General features: G+C 45.8%; 1 protein-coding gene across 3 annotated transcripts in view; it reads left to right on the forward strand.

Moving 5' to 3' along the window:
- The window catches only part of AFG3L2 (AFG3 like matrix AAA peptidase subunit 2), a 52,474-nt gene that overhangs the window by 27,001 nt on the left and 9,189 nt on the right, over positions 1 to 16,284 (forward strand). For 2 of the 3 annotated variants that reach the window (XM_025364878.1, XM_025364879.1), the window contains exons 11-16: positions 1,463 to 1,570; positions 1,666 to 1,791; positions 4,777 to 4,887; positions 8,730 to 8,845; positions 13,254 to 13,454; positions 15,823 to 16,017. In XM_025364878.1, the coding sequence (XP_025220663.1) occupies positions 1,463 to 1,570; positions 1,666 to 1,791; positions 4,777 to 4,887; positions 8,730 to 8,845; positions 13,254 to 13,454; positions 15,823 to 16,017 (857 nt within the window). Of the gene's footprint in view, positions 1 to 1,462; positions 1,571 to 1,665; positions 1,792 to 4,776; positions 4,888 to 8,729; positions 9,391 to 13,253; positions 13,455 to 15,822; positions 16,018 to 16,284 lie in introns of those variants that run through there. The other variant, XM_025364880.1, reaches the window with a different exon arrangement.

Consider the following 16,284-nt stretch of genomic DNA (forward strand, 5'->3'; position numbering starts at 1 on the left):
CCTGTAGTCCCAGCTACTCGGGAGGCTGAGGCAGGAGAATGGCGGGAACCTGGGAGGTGGAGCTTGCAGTGAGCTGAGATCCGGCCACTGCACTCCAGCCTGGGCGACAGAGCCAGACTCCGTCTCAAAAAAAAAAAAAAAGGCTCTTTTATACTAATATAAATAATAGCAAAATATTTTTTTCCTGGCAGCCTGCATAACTTAATATTGGTGTTAACATGCTGTTTGTGTCTGGCGTTTGAATAAGAGAAGAATTGGTGAAATGAGTCACAAAAGAATTACCATCTCATTCTCTAAATCATCACCATCTCTGAAGCACAAGGAAAATCTAAGCCTAACCCAATGTGAATTTAGCAAATTTCAAATACTTTCTTACTAAGAGAGTAGCCGTCTTTCCATGCTAGCCAACTTTTCTTTCATTTAGGAAAGGCACTTCTCAGGATGTCATGTGTTCTTCCTGCTGGAAGATAAAAATGTGGATGCTTGGTTGGTTGTGCAGAAAGGGGAAGCACAGTGCCAGTACTGAACTGGCTTCAATGACGAAGCCAGGCATAAGGTCAGAATAAGAAGGTAGAGATCCTCCTTCTTCCCGCAATGGTCAGCCCATGTTGCATTCACATTGGAGCACCACATCTGAGGGAAATGCACCCAGGAGATCCTGCCGTGCCAGGGTCCTGAGGGTGAAGGGCCTGGGACCATGGCGTTTACATTGAGAATGGGCAGTAACACGGAGCCACTTGAGTGTAGAGAAGAGGTGGGAGGTAGAGGTTGATCTCTGCCTTCAGATAGGCAGTTGGTTGTCCTGTGGCCCAGTGTGTCAGAGACATCCTTTGCAAATGTAATCTGATTTTAAGACATTTTTTAAATTGACGTTATCTTCTAAATTTCTAGTTAAATAAATTTAAATATTTGGCCATTTGTCTTTAGGAAATTTACTCTTAAAATTTTAAGTCTAACATATGATTATTTTCAAGGAAAAGCTGAATAGTAAGAAAAATAATTCAAGTTTGTAACTTAAAAAACACTGGATAGGCTGGGGCGGTGGTTCACGCCTGTAATCCCAGCACTTTTGGGAGGCCCAGGCAGGTGGATCACCTGAGGTCAGGTGTTTGAGACCAGCCTGACCAACATGGAGAACCCCTATCTCTACTAAAAATGCAAAAATTACCCAGGTATGATGGGGCACGCCTGTAGTCCCAGCTACTCGGGAGGCTGAGGCAGGAGAATCACTTGAACCCGAGAGGCAGAGGTTGCAGTGAGCTGAGATCATGCCATTGCACTCCAGCCTGGACAAGAGTAAAACTCCATCTCAAACAACAACACAACAAAAACCCACTGGATAATGAATAGAAAATGTGTTTACTGTAGCTATGAATTTGCAGTGCTCATATGTTCCTGATGGTGCACTGTTGCTTTCTGCCTCTTGTCATTTAATAGTGTTTGCATTTTTGTTATCTTTCAGGTTTTAATACAACAACAAATGTCGTCATTTTGGCCGGCACTAATCGACCAGATATCCTGGACCCTGCGCTGCTTAGGCCGGGGCGTTTCGACAGGCAGATCTTTATTGGTGAGATGATGTTTGCTGGGGCAGGTCCAGTGCTCATGAGTATAGGTGTGACTGTTTCAATATGATTTTCTTTTCCTTAAAAATGGTTTCTAAAGGACCACCAGACATAAAAGGAAGAGCTTCTATTTTCAAAGTTCACCTCCGACCACTAAAACTGGACAGTACCCTGGAGAAGGATAAATTGGCAAGAAAACTGGCATCTTTAACTCCAGGGTTTTCAGGTGAGTGGAAAGTAACGAGGACTCTATTTAGAAGTATATTAAAATCAGGAATAGTTACCAGGTACCAGTTTACTTTGTTACCTTTTCACTACTTTACTGTGGGCTACCTAAGTTTATATTCTCAATTTTTTTTTTTTTTTTGAGACAGGATCTTGCTTTATTGCACAGGCTGGACTGAGTGGTGCAATCATAACTTACTATAGCCTCAACCTTCTGGGCTCGAGTGATCCTCCTGCCTCAGCCTTCTGTGTAGCTGGGACTACAGGCATGTACCACCATGCCTAGCTAATTTTCTGATTTTGTGGAGACAGGGTCTTATTTTGCACAGACTGGCCTGAAACTCCTGGCTTTAAGTAATCCTCCTGCCTCGGCCTCCCAAACTGCTGGGATTATAACCATGAGCCACTGTGCCTGACTATTTTTACTTTGTTATTACAGGAAATTTCAAACATACACAGATTTTGAGGGAATGGTGTAATGAAACCATCTGTACCTATCACCTGGTTTCGGGAACAATTACTAATTCCCATCCACCCTTACTTTTACCTATGCCCTCGTCTCTTTCTGCTTCCTCTGGAGTATTTTGTGACAAATTGCTGACAGTGTGTCATTTTTTTCTATAAATATTGTAGGAATTATTCCTAAGTGTTTTTTTAAAAGCTCTGTTGAAATAAAGTTAACTAAAAATCACCTGTGTAAAGTGTACAATTAATGGTTTCTAGTATATTTACAGGGTTGTACAACCATCACTATAATTTTAAAACATTTTGGGCTGGACGCGGTGGCTCACACCTGTATTTCCAGCACTTTGGGAGTCCGAGGCAGGTGGATCACCTGAGGTCAGGCGTTCGAGACCAGCCTGGCCAACATGGCAAAACCCTGTCTCTACTAAAAATACAAAAAATTAGCCAGGCATGGTGGCACATGTCTGTAATCCCAGCTCCTCAGGAGGCTGAGGCAGCAGAATGGCTTGAACCCAGGAGGTGAGGTTGCAGTGAGCCTAAATCACCCCACTGCACTCCAGCCCGGGTAACAGAGCGAGACTCCATCTCAAAACAATCAATCAAACTTTCTGTCTCTCTAGATTTTTTTATTCTGTACATTTTATATAAAAACATGTGGTTTTGGCCAGGTGCAGTGGCTCACACCTGTAATCCCAGCACTTTGGGATGCCGAGGCAGGTGGATCACCTGACATCAGGGGTTCAAGATCAGCCTGGCTAATAAGGCGAAACCCTGTCTCTACTAAAAATACAAAAATTAGCTGGGTGTGGTTGGGGTGGGGGCTTGTAATCCCAGCTACTTGGGAGGCTGAAGCAGGAGAATTGCTTGAACCCGGGAGGTGGAGGTTGCAATGAGCCGAGATTGCGCCATTGCACTCCAGCCTGGGCGACAAGAGCGAAACTCTGTCTCCAGTAAAATAAAATAAAATAAAAACGTGGTCTTCTGTGCCTAACTTATGTTCACTTAACATAATGAACAGGACTGATCCAAATCGTGGCAGGCATCAGAACGTCATTCCTGTTCGTGACCAAGTAAATGTGCCGTTGTTTGGCTATTCCACATCTTGTTGATCCACCCATCAGTTGATGGCCATGTGGGCAGTTTCCAGTTTTTGGCTATTATGAATAATGCTACCATGAACATTGGTGTACAGATTTTTCTTGGTCATATTGTTTCTCTTGGTAAATACCTAGAAGTGGAATTGCTGGGTCATATTGTATCTCTAACTTTTTGAGGAACCGCCAGGTTGTTTTAATTACCTGTGCCATTTTACATTCCCACCAGTAACGTGTGAGGGTCCCAGTTCCTCCACATCCTTGCCAGCACTTGTCACTGTCTTTTTTTATTACAGCCATCTTAGCTGGTGTGATTTGGCATCTCACTGCTGTTTTGATTTGCATTTCTCTAATGACTGGTGATGTTGAGCATCTTTTCATGTGCTTATTCCAATAATTTTTTAATGTAAAATATGGTCCTTTCCTATTCCCTATTTCTCTCCTTCTAAACACAAAATGAAATAGAACAGTTTGAGAAGTACGAAAAGATTATGTACAATAGTGTGGTCAGAAGATGATCATCTTGTTCGAGGGGTCTTACCTTTTTACTTGTCTTTGAAATTTATAATGTTTTTTTTTTTTTTTTTTGAGACAGAGTCTCGCGCTGTGTCACCCAGGCTGGAGTGCAGTGGCGCGATCTCGGCTCACTGCAAGCTCCGCCTCTCAGGTTCACGCCATTCTCCTGCCTCAGCCTCCGAGTAGCTGGGACTACAGGCGCCCGCCACCACGCCCGGCTAGTTTTTTGTATTTTTAGTAGAGACGGGGTTTCACCATGTTAGCCAGGATGGTCTCGATCTCCTGACCTCGTGATCCACCCGCCTCGGCCTCCCAAAGTGCTGGGATTACAGGCTTGAGCCACCGCGCCCGGCCTCATAATGTTTTAATATTTGTTTATTTAACACACATGGTGTGCTGTAGCTTATTTGTGCTACCATATCCTTAGCTGCAAAGTTAAAGAGATGGATCTAAAAAGCATTTGACAAGCTTTTAGCTATATTTAAATTTAGTTGTTTCACTGAATGTACTAGGTGATTATAAAAACTAGGTTTCTCATCATACCTCAGTACTTCACCTAATATCTGTGCAAGCCATTTTCCCAACACAGGTGATAGAACTAAGTTATTTAAATGAGCATTTTTAGATGCTATCTTAGTTTGCTATTATGTGAGCCATATTGTCTATTAAGGTAAATAGTTGCCTGTAATTATCTGTTGACTACTAATACTTTCATCTTAGTTCAGAGGGCCAGAATTATACCAGGCTTACATTAAATGCTGGAAATAGCTTAGGGTTATCGTAAGTCAAACAGAATTCTATTTACACAAAACCTTTATTCATTGTACTGCTGATTTAAAAATTAACTATGGATTTGACTGATCAGTTTGGGCGTATTTCGGTGGGTAAGCTGTTCTATGTTCATTTTTTAGGTGCTGATGTTGCTAATGTCTGTAATGAAGCTGCGTTGATTGCTGCGAGGCACCTGTCAGATTCCATAAATCAGAAACACTTTGAACAGGCAATTGAGCGAGTGATTGGTGGTAAGGAAACTGAACATAACTCAAGTAGAAAGGCTGATAAAATGAATTTGAGGCCAGGGATTTCTCTGTTTGGGCAAGAACTGAAAGCCAAGAAAGTGTATCCACCCAGCCCTGGGGCTCACCATGCTTGTGTTCTCTTGGTGTCATGGCCCCTCCCATACCTCCCCTGCCTCTCTTCCTTCTTTCCCCACCATCCCCTGCCACCTGCCCTCTGCATGGAGGTCTGTGGTGCTGGGTGAGTTTGAGATGGCAGCTCACAAATGCTTTGCTTGCACAGGCAGCCAGCAGTGAGGTGTCTGCCCGTGAATTATACCAATCAAGTTTGTTAAAAAGCTCACAGCCTTCCTGTTTACAAAAGTTTCATCACATGAGTTAGAGGTGCTCTGTGCTAGATACAGGTGATGGTTGTAAAATATCTGTAACAGCCTGGCACGGTGGCTCACGCCTGTAATCCCAGCACTTTGGGAGGCCGAGGTGGGCAGATCACGAGGTCAGGAGTTTGAGAGCAGACTGGCCAACATAGTGAAACCCCATCTCTATTAAAAATACAAGTACGGGTGATAGCGCGTACTTGGAAGTCCCAGCTGCTTGGGAGGCTGAGGCAGGAGAATTGCTTGAACCCGGGAGGCAGAGGTGGTGGTGAGCCGAGATCGCACCACTGCACTCCAGCCTGGGCAACAGAGTGAGACTCCATCTCAAAAAAAAAATAATAATAATAATAATAGTAATAATAAAATAACTAACAGGCGTGGAGCTGGAAGTGCTTCCTCAGCCAGCACAGGGGGAGCACGTGTTTTCTTAACATTCCATAGGGCTTCTGATTTAATCCCCAAAGGCAAGTAGCAATTCAAGTCCTTGGGCATTCAAAGGAGGGGGAAGCCCTGCGCCAGGCAGAGTTCCACAGAAGAGGAGGGGTGTGCCCCTGGCCCAGGATAGAACTGGGTGTGGCCTGGAAGTGACCTGGCAGAATGGACTTGAGGCAGGCTACCTACCCTGTGTGTAGGGAGGGAGAGTAAACTGGTCAGTTTTGGAAAGCCTTGAATGTTAAGCTCAGAGGCTTTTACAGTTTTGTCCTATGGCCAGTATTGAATTAAGGTGGGTTTTTTTGGTTTTGTTTCGTTTTTTGTTTTTTTGAGGCAGGTTCTCATTCTGTCACCCAGGCTGGGATGCAGTGGCACAATCTCGGCTTACTGCAATCTCTGCCTCCAGGGTTCAAATGAGCAGCCTTCCAAGTAGCTGCTATTACAGGCGCCCACCACCATGCCTGGCTGATTTTTGTATTTTTAGTAGAGATGGGGTTTCACCATGTTGGCCAGGCTGGTCTCGATCTCCTGACCTCAGGTGATCTGCCTGCCTCGGCCTCCCAAAGTGCTGGGATTACAGGTGTGAGCCACTAAGTAACATAATGACCAGTGGTATTTTAGGAGAATGAATGTGGCTTTGAAGAGGAGGGAAGCATCTAGAGGCAGAGAACCTTGCAGTCATCACTGTGAGTACCGTGAGCCCACAGCTTAGCATGGGGGAGCACCAGTGACAGCCGTAAAAGAAATGAGGACAGACTTGAGAGACTGCAGGAGCGTGGGGCACTCGCAGAGGCAGCTGGCTCGTAGAGAATGAGCAGTCCTGCCTGTGAGCCGGGGCAGGGTCCCAGGGTGTGCCAGGTGGAGTGAGGTAGGCGACTGGGGCACTTGGAGCCACTTTCCTGGGAGAGAGGGAGTTGCAGAGGAAATGTTACCCAGTGCCCACATTTGGTACAAGGGGAGAGGTGTGTCAGCAAGGTCACAAGTGCTCATGGTGTACCATAAGCACTGAAGGTGCGTCAGTAGACAAGCGAGGAAGATGTGCCAGTAACAGGGACCTGCAGGCTGGAGGGGACAGGAGATGAGGCGCCAGCAGCAGGGCAAGGCACAGGGGTGTGGAGGAGGAAGAGGAACTTTGGATTTGGCAGTGAGGGTGTTAGGGAGACTTTTGACAGTTCAGCTGAGTAGAGGGTATAAAACCAGACTAGTGGGGCTTCCAGTGAGGACGTAGAGGCTGGTAGAGCAATGTGGTTCGCTGGGGATAGGTGCTCAGTAAACAATGATTGAATGAATGAATCACCAGACCTCTTATTTTATGAATTTGTTATTGAAAAGAAGAACCTCAGATGATAAGAGTCGTGAATGGAATGAAGCAAAATATAATAATTAACTGTAGAGACAGGTGAAAACTGTGTATGCCTTTTTTTAGGTTAAGGAGAAGTGATCAGAGAGGGCGGGGCAGAGCAGGCAGCCACCCAGTTACAGGTTTCACTCTGAGGCAGTTGCTGGCCCCACAGGCAGCGTTGTGTAGTGAGATAGGCACTGAGAAATGAATGACTCCTGAGGTGAACTGTGGGGAAAGGCTTCTGTTTTTACAGATAAGCCAGAAGTGTTCATCAGCAGACAGACTTAACTCCTGTTTTGTAACTCCCTGCTCTGTGGCATGTGTTTCTCTTGAGTTGTGTCATTGGGAACACAGCTTTTGTTTTTGTCTTCCACTTTCCTTAACATCAGCTGAGAAATTCTCTCAGGTGGATTACCATGAACACGGCAAAACTACTTTTGCCACTGTGTGATGATTTGTTTAGTACAAATAGTGCAGGTAGTTTTTACAGCACAGAGGTATGGAGTAAGGGGCAGAGCCCACCTTGATCCAGGCCAGAGAAGAATCCTGCTCAGACTGGAGTCCGGCCAGCACTGTGGTGGACGTGGGCTCCAGCACGGGTCTTGTGGGCCCTGTGTCTCTGGGGTTTGCCCTCTGGGTCTGCTCTGCCACTTCTGTGGCTCGCTCTGCGCCCCAGGGCCGGCTGGCTAGGTGAGGGTGCGCCAGCATCAGCCTGCTGGCTCCATGTGGGGTAGCTCCGCGTCTTGAACTGGCTCCCTGCTTTCTCAGACTCTTCTGCCTTCCAGCAGAATGGACAACAAGTAGTGTCTTATGGCAGGCATCTTCATGTGCCCGGTATCTGATAATTCTGAACACCTAGACTATGCACTGAGGACCTTTCCGGAGTTTTGGTTTCTGTAATTTTGCGTGTTTTAAAATGACCTCAATGCTGAATTTTATTTTACATTTCAATTTGTTTCCCAAAACACAGGGTGTGTGGCTTAAAAGTGAGAAAGCAGGCCTGGGGATGGGGGAGTGAGTGCATTTTTGCTGTAGTTGTATTTTGAACTTGACCTTTGGCTTTTATTCTGACATTGGGAATTCTATATGACTTTTTTTTTTTAAATTTTAACTTTTTTTTTTTTTTTTTTGAGACAGAGTCTTATTCTGTAGCCCAGGCTGGAGTACAGTGGCATGATCTCAGTTCACTGCAGCCTCCGCCACCTGGGTTCAAATGATTCTCCTGCCCCAGCCTCCCTAGTAGCTGGAAGTACAGGTGCTCACCACCACGCCTGGCTAATTTTGTATATTTAGTAGAGACGGGGTTTCACCATGTTGGCTAGGCTGGTCTCAAACTCCTCACCTCAAGTGATCGGCCCACCTCGGCCTCCCAAAGTGCTGGGATTACAGGCATGAGCCACTGCGCCTGGCCTTCATTAGGAATTTTTGGATTGTGACAGGCAGACTCTCTTTCTTTGAAAGACAGTTAAGAAAATAAAAAGGCAAGCCACACCCTCTGAAAATACTTGCAGTACATATAAAGGACAATATATGTGTACTGTATATATATATATATAAAATATTGTCCTTTATATGTACTGCAAGGACTTATATCTCCAAACCCCATTTTAGGTAAGGCAATGTATAGCACTGTATAGTCTTTTAATGTCAGTGTCACTAAAACAGTGGCTTGGGTTTTTTTGTTGTTATTTTGTTAGGCTTAGAGAAGAAAACGCAGGTTCTGCAGCCTGAGGAGAAGAAGACTGTGGCATACCATGAAGCAGGCCATGCGGTTGCCGGCTGGTATCTGGAGCACGCAGACCCGCTTTTAAAGGTGAAGCAGGGTGGCTGCACTAGGCAGCCAGAGCACGTGTGAGCAGCTGCTCGCTGCAGCCACTCAAGAAGCAAGATATACTCCTGCGAAGGAGAAAGAAATGATATTTACAAGGCTTTAGCCAAAACTTCTGGTAACCGTGGTTGCACAAACCGTCCCATAGATAAATATAAAATTTGGACAGAAAATTATTTAAAGGGACTACAGAGTATCCAAAAGCAGGCCAGAGCTGGAGGAGAGTTTGCTCCTATAAAGCAACAGCTACAGTGGATTTGAACTGGGAGCCTGTGGCTTTCTTACCTGAGGGTTTTTCATAATCTCCACACTACAGTGGTATGAGACATAGGCTTTACTATCCTGAGGTGGTAGAGGAGATAGTCCAGGACTTGAAGAATACTGGAAATTTAACAGGAGAATCCCAGAAGCAAACTACCAAGGGGCAAGGCCCGAATCTGAGTAGGAACTGCCCAAATCCCAGGCCGACCACTAAACTACACATGCACAGTGTATCCAGAGAGCCTGGCAAAAGGGTTGTAGGGACCAACCCTACAGGGTCTGTGGGTTTTTCTCCTCGTGTGTGGAGATGAGATCGTAGAAATAAAGACGCAAGACAAAGAGAAGAAAAGACAGCTGGGCCCGGGGGACAACTACCACCAAGGTGCAGAGACCAGTAGTGGCCCCGAATGCCAGGCTGCGCTGTTATTTATTGGATACAATACCAGGGGGCAGGGTAAGGCATGTGAGCCATCTCCAGTGGTAGATAAGGTCACGTGAGTCACATGTCCACTGGACAGGGGGCCCTTCCCTGTTTGGCGGCCGAGGCAGAGAGAGAGAGAGGAGACAGCTTACGCCATTACTTCTGCATTTCAAAGACTTTTAGTACTTTCACTAATTCTGCTACTGCTGTTTAAAAGGCAGAGCCAGGTGTACAGGGTGGAACATGAAAGTAGACCAGGAGCATGACCACTGACACACAGCATCACAGAGAGACAGTCAGGCCTCCGGATAACTGCGGCGGTTCCACAAGAGGTGGTGGAGCAGAGTCTTCTCTAACTCCCCCGGAGAAGGGGAGACTCCCTTTCCCAGTCTGCTAAGTAACTGATGCCTTTTCTAGGCACTGATGCTACCGCTAGACCAAGGTCCTCTCGGTAATGGGTGGAACAGTGTAAGTTACTCACCCCAGTAGTAAGACTGTGTGCAGCTACAGCGATGAGAGTGTGGTGCTGGTAGGAGGACTGGCACGCAGGCCAGTGGGATGGAATGGAGCCTGGAAAGTGAACCACAAACTTTTGGTTCGTTGATTTCCAACAGAGGTACCAGGATGATTCAAGGGGGAGGAATTGTCTTATCTACAGGTGGTTCTGGCAACAGAGTATTCATAGGAAAATGGTGAACATTAACCCTTGCATCATATGCAAAAAATTATTTGAAATCATAAAAACTAAAACCATAAAACTTCTAGGAGAAAATACAGGTAAAAATCTTTGTGGCCTTGAGTATGCAGAAATTTCTTGGGACACAAAAAGCATGAGCCACAAAAGAGAAAGTTGACAAATGGGATCTCATCAAAATTTAAGACTCTCTTTCTTTGAAAGACCAGATTGAGAAAATAAAAAGACAAGCCACACCCTCTGAAAATACTTGCAGTACATATATAGGACAGTATGTGTGTGTGTGTGTGTGTGTATATATGCAGTACATATATATTGTCGTTTATATGTACTGCAAGGACTTGTATCTAGAACATATAAAGAACTCTTAGAATTTAATAATAAGAAAACAGCCCAGTAAAACAGTGGGTGAAAGATTTAAACATGCATTTCCCAGAAGGTATATGAGTGGGCATTAAGCACACACAGGGTGTATCATTATTCATCAGGGACATGCAAATTCACCCGTAATGAGCTACTTGAACATACTTCCTGGAATGGTTAAAATGAAAAAGAGACAGTCTTCATTGTTCATAAGGATATGGAGCAGTTGAAATGCACGCATGTTGTTGACAGGAATGTAAAATGGGGCCGGATGCAGTAGCTCACGCCTGTGATCCCTGCACTTTGGGAGGCCGAGGTGGGCAGATTGCTTGAGGTTCGGAGTTTGAGACCAGCCTGGCCAACATGGCAAAACCCGTCTCTGGTACAAATAGAAAAATTAGCCAGACGTGGTGAGCGCCTATAGTCTCAGCTACTCGGGAAACTGAGGCAGGAGAATCACTGGAATCTGGGAGAATCACTTGAACCCTAGAGGCGGAGGCTGCAGTGAGCAGAGATCGTTCCACTGTACTCCAGCCCAGGGGACAGAATGAGACTCTGCCAAAAAAAGGAATGTAAAGTGGTACCATTGTTTTGGAAAACAGTTTGGCAGTTTCTTGTAAGTAGACGAACACTTCCATGTGACCAAACAATTCGACTCTTATTTCCCCAAGAGAAACAAAAACCTGTGTCCACGCAAAGACTGTTACTACTTTATTTATAGTATCAGTAAACTGAAAATAACCCTGACTTGCATCAAGAATGAAATGGATATTTGGTATGTTTGTAGCAGTGGAGTGCCACACAGCAGTAAAAATAAAAATGAATGACTATTAATACACACAACAGTATCTGTGGATCTCAAATACAGGGAAAGAGACCAAACACAATGAAGTATGTGCCATACGATTTCATTTATTTGCAGTTCTGGAAGCTAAACTAATCCGTAGGGACAGAAAGCATGTCCGTGGTCATCTGAGGTTGGGTGTGGAAAGAAAGACTCTACCAATGGGTGCAAGGGAACTTTCTGGGCATAATGAGAATATTCTGTATCTTAATTGTGGCTTGACATTATGTTTGTCAAAACTCATTGAACTCTACACTTCACATGGGTGCATTTAACCATATATGTCATCTCTCAATAAACTGAATTTTTTTTTTTTTTTTTTTTTTGAGACGGAGTCTCGCTCTGTCACCCAGGCTGGAGTGTATTGGTGCCATCTCCGCCCACTGCAAGTCCACCGCCTCCTGGGTTCACACCATTCTCCTGCCTCAGCCTCTCTAGAAGCTGGGACTACAGGCGCCCACCATGACGCCCAGCTAATTTTTTTGTATTTTCAGTAGAGACGGGGTTTCACCGTGTTCGCCAGGATGGTCTCGATCTCCTGACCTCGTGATCTGCCTGCCTTGGCCTCCCAAAGTGCTGGGATTACAGGCGTGAGCCACCGCACCCGGCCAATAAACTGAATTTTTTAAAAATTAAAGGAATTTACGTAATTGCAAAAGAGGACTGGAAAGGAAAGGCTGCCGAGCATCTTGGCCTGCTGTACCCTCCTTCCTTTGAAGGAGGATGTGGCCACGTCCGACAGCAGAGTTGAAGGAAACCTGCACGCTTGCACAGCATCAGAACTGTCAGAATGTCAAGATGGAATACTTTCAATTGAGTTTTACAAAAAGACAAGAAATTGGGCCGGGCGCGGTGGCTCACGCCTGTAATCCCAGCACTTTGGGAAGCCGAGACGGGCGGATCACAAGGTCAGGAGATCGAGACCATCCTGGCTAACATGATGAAACCCCGTCTCTACTAAAAATACAAAACAATTAGCCAGGCATGGTGGCGGGCGCCTATAGTCCCAGCTACTTGGGAGGCTGAGGCATGAGACTGGTGTGAACCCGGGAGGCAGAGCTTGCAATGAGCCGAGATCGTGCCACTGCACTGCAGCCTGGGCAACAGAGCAAGATTCCGTCTCAAAAAAAAAAAAAAAGAAATTTGCTGGGTGTGGTGGCGCATGCCTGTAATCCTAGCACTTTGGGAGGTCAAGGTGGGAGAAATTCTTGAAGTCAGGAGTTTAAAGACCACCCCGGGTAGCAAAGTGAGACCCTGTTTTTATTTTAAAAAAAAAAAAAAAAAAAAAAAAGCCATTTAGAACTCGAAGGTGAAGCTGCGCACAGTGGCTCATGCCTGTAATCCCAGCACTTCGGGAGGCTGAGGCAGGAGGATCACGAGGTCAGGAGTTCGAGACCAGCCTGACCGACATGGTGAAACCCTTCTCTACTAAAAATACAAAAATTAGCTGGGCCTGGTGGTGGGCACCTGTGATCCGAGCTACTCAGGAGGCTGAGGCAGAAGAATTGCTTGAACCTGGGAGGTGGACGTTGCAGTGAGTTGAGATCCTGCCACTGTAGTCTAGCCTGGGCGACAGAGCAACTCGATCTCAAAAACAAAAACAGCAACAAAAATCTAAGGTGAAACTATCCTGAGAGAAAATATCCCTCCTGAGCAGTCACTGCTACTAGATCACATCCCACCAAGGCTGATGGACTGTGCGGCTGTTGTGCTTATTTTTAGTCACTGAGTTTATCTGTTTATACACAGATGTTTTGATCAAGTCTTCATCTGTAGTAGGATCTTCAACACTGTGTTTTCTACTTACCAGGTATCCATCATCCCACGTGGCAAAGGACTAGGTTATGCTCAGTATTTACCAAAAGAACAATACCTCTATACCAAAGAGCAGCTTTTGGATAGGATGTGTATGACTTTAGGTGGTCGAGTCTCTGAAGAAATCTTCTTTGGAAGAATTACAACTGGTGCTCAAGATGACTTGAGAAAAGTAACTCAGAGTGCATATGCCCAAGTGAGTATATGAAGGAGGGCGTTTCCTCCTCATTTGTTCATATTTGCATGAGAAATTGACATTCCATGAATGGCTCTGAAACAATATTATTGTTGCTTCACTGTTTTAGGCTTTTTAGGCAAGGATTATCTCTTAAAAGAAGTCCATTTTTAAAGCAATTAAAACTTATGAAGAGAAACTTTTTTTTTTTTTGGAGACACAGTCTCCCTCTGTCACCCAGGCTGCAGTGCAGTGGCTGTATCTTGGCTCACTGCAACCTCGGCCTCCCGGGTTCAAGCGATTCTCCTGCCTCAGCCTCCTGAGTTGCTGGCATTACAGGCACACGCCACCATGCCTGGCTAAATTTTTTTTTTTGATACAGAGTTTTGCTCTTGTTGCTCAGGCTAGAGTACAGTGGTGCAATCTCGGCTCACCGCAACCTCCACCTCCACCTCCCAGGTTCAAGCCATTCTCCTGCCTCAGCCTCTCGAGCAGCTGTTACTACAGGCATGCGCCACCACACCCGGCTAGTTTTGTATTTTTAATAGAGACGGGGTTTCTCCATGTTGGTCGGGCTGGTCTTGAACTCCCGACCTCAGGTGATCCGCCCTCCTCCGCCTCTCAAAAGTGCTGGGATTACAGGCATGAGCCACTGCGCTTGGCTGAGAAACTTTTTTTTTGAGACTGAGTCTTGCTCTGTTGCCCAGGCTGGAGTGCAGTGGCACCATCTTGGCTCACTGCAAGCCCCACCTCTTGGGTTCATGCCATTCTCCTGCCTCAGCCTCCTGAGTAGCTGGGACCACAGGCGCCTGCCACCACGCCCAGCTACTTTTTTGTATTTTTAGTGGAGGGGTTTCACTGTGTTAGCCAGGATGGTCTCGATCTCCTGACCTCGTGATCTGCCTGCCTCAGCCTCCCAAAGTGCTGGGATTACAGGCGTGAGCCACTGTGCCCGGCCCTGAGAAACCTTTTTTTAGTACAATATTTAAAGTTTATTTCAGGCCGGGTGTGGTGGCTTTGATACGTATTTTTTTCTAGCACCTCATTGAAGCTTTTCTAGCTGTGATTTAAGTAGATCTTTCATATCATGTGTCATTTCGCTGATTTCTTTTAGCCTGTTTTGAAGTACTAAGATATGAATTTCCTTTGTAGTATTGACACATCTTTTCACCCCACTTTCTTATCTGGAGACATTATTCAGCTGATTTTTTTCTTATAACTTCATAAGGGATTTTTCTATTGCCTATTTTTACATGAAATTTGTTTTGCTGCTCTCTTAGGCGGGAGGAGGTCCAGGAGTTTTTCTGGCGTGTTCGTGAGTGTGTTAGGAATGTGGTTTCCTCCCTTCGAGCACCCCTGGCTATTTTTGATCCCCACTCTTATCTGGGCCTTCTCTTTTTTCCAGTCAGTTTGGGTCTTACTTGCAGAAGCCACCTCCTATGTGGTACTGATTAGTTTTGGGGGCTCATGGGTCCACACTGGATGAACCTCTTCAGACTGTCCCCTGGGCCCCATGGCCTCGGTGAACGGGGAAATGCAGGTGCCCTTACGGTCTCACATGTTCGCAGCGTGAGTGGCATACCACCCTTCCTGGGAAGAACCTGTTGGCAGCTGGGGGTTCTGTTTCTTCAGGTCTGTCAGATGCATCTTGCTGCTTCTCTGCTTTCCCTTGTACAGATAGTAATATCAGGCCAGGCTCGGTGGCTCACGCCTGTAATCCCAGCACTTTGGGAAGCTGAGGTGGGAGGATATTTTGAGCCCAGGAGGTCAACACTGCAGTGAGCTATGATCATGCACTGCATTCCAGCCTGGGCGACAGAACAAAACCCTGTCTCAAAACAAAAACAAAAAGAAACCAGGTAGTGGCTGGGCACGGTGGCTCACGCCTGTAATCCCAGCACTTTGGGAGGCCCAGGCGGGCAGATCACCTGAGGTTAGGAGTTCAAGACCAGCCTGGCCAACATGACGGAAACCCATCTCTACTAAAAATAGAAAAATTAGCCGGGAGTGGTGGCGGGTGCCTATAATCCCAGCTACTTGGGAGGCTGAGGCACGAGAATTGCTTGAACTCGGGACATAGAGGTTGCAATGAGCCAAGATGGTGCTGCTGCACTACAACCTGGGCGACAGACCAAGACTGCCTAAAAAGAAAAAAAAAAGAAACCAGGTAGTAATGTCATACAGTTGTTGGGATCTGCATCCTAAGTTTGTTGTGGGTGTTATGCCTGGGCTTCTGGCTCTGTTTCTAGTTGTGAGTTTAAAGCACCGTGCTGCTGTTGCTGGCTCCACAGAGCACCCTTGTGCACTTTAGCTGGCTCGGGCTGCTGTGCAGGTTTTGTCTGGTTGAACAGCAGTCATATATAACCACCGCTAATCATGTATTTTTCAGATTGTTCAGTTTGGCATGAATGAAAAGGTTGGGCAAATCTCCTTTGACCTCCCACGTCAGGGGGACATGGTATTGGAGAAACCTTACAGTGAAGCCACTGCAAGATTGATAGATGATGAAGTACGAATCCTTATTAATGATGCTTATAAAAGAACAGTAGCTCTTCTCACAGAAAAGAAAGCCGACGTGGAGAAGGTAGGTGGCAGTTGTGGGAATAATTCTTTACAGTTTTGCAAAAAAAGATTGAAGTGATAGATGGACTCTTTTGATTGGATTGTGGACTGCAGAATTCCCTCTCTCTGGCTCACCCATGGGTCCATTCATTCTGATGTTTCATTGTCTGCTCTGTCTTCATGGCGGGGTTGCAATGTGGTGGTGAGCAGAAGTTGACACTGTCCCGGCTCCTGTGACTCTTAGGAATATGACTGAATGGTTAATGAAGTCTGTCAGTAACCACAAAGT

The sequence above is a fragment of the Theropithecus gelada genome, chromosome 18, assembly GCF_003255815.1.
Source record: "Theropithecus gelada isolate Dixy chromosome 18, Tgel_1.0, whole genome shotgun sequence".
Taxonomy (NCBI): domain Eukaryota; kingdom Metazoa; phylum Chordata; class Mammalia; order Primates; family Cercopithecidae; genus Theropithecus; species Theropithecus gelada.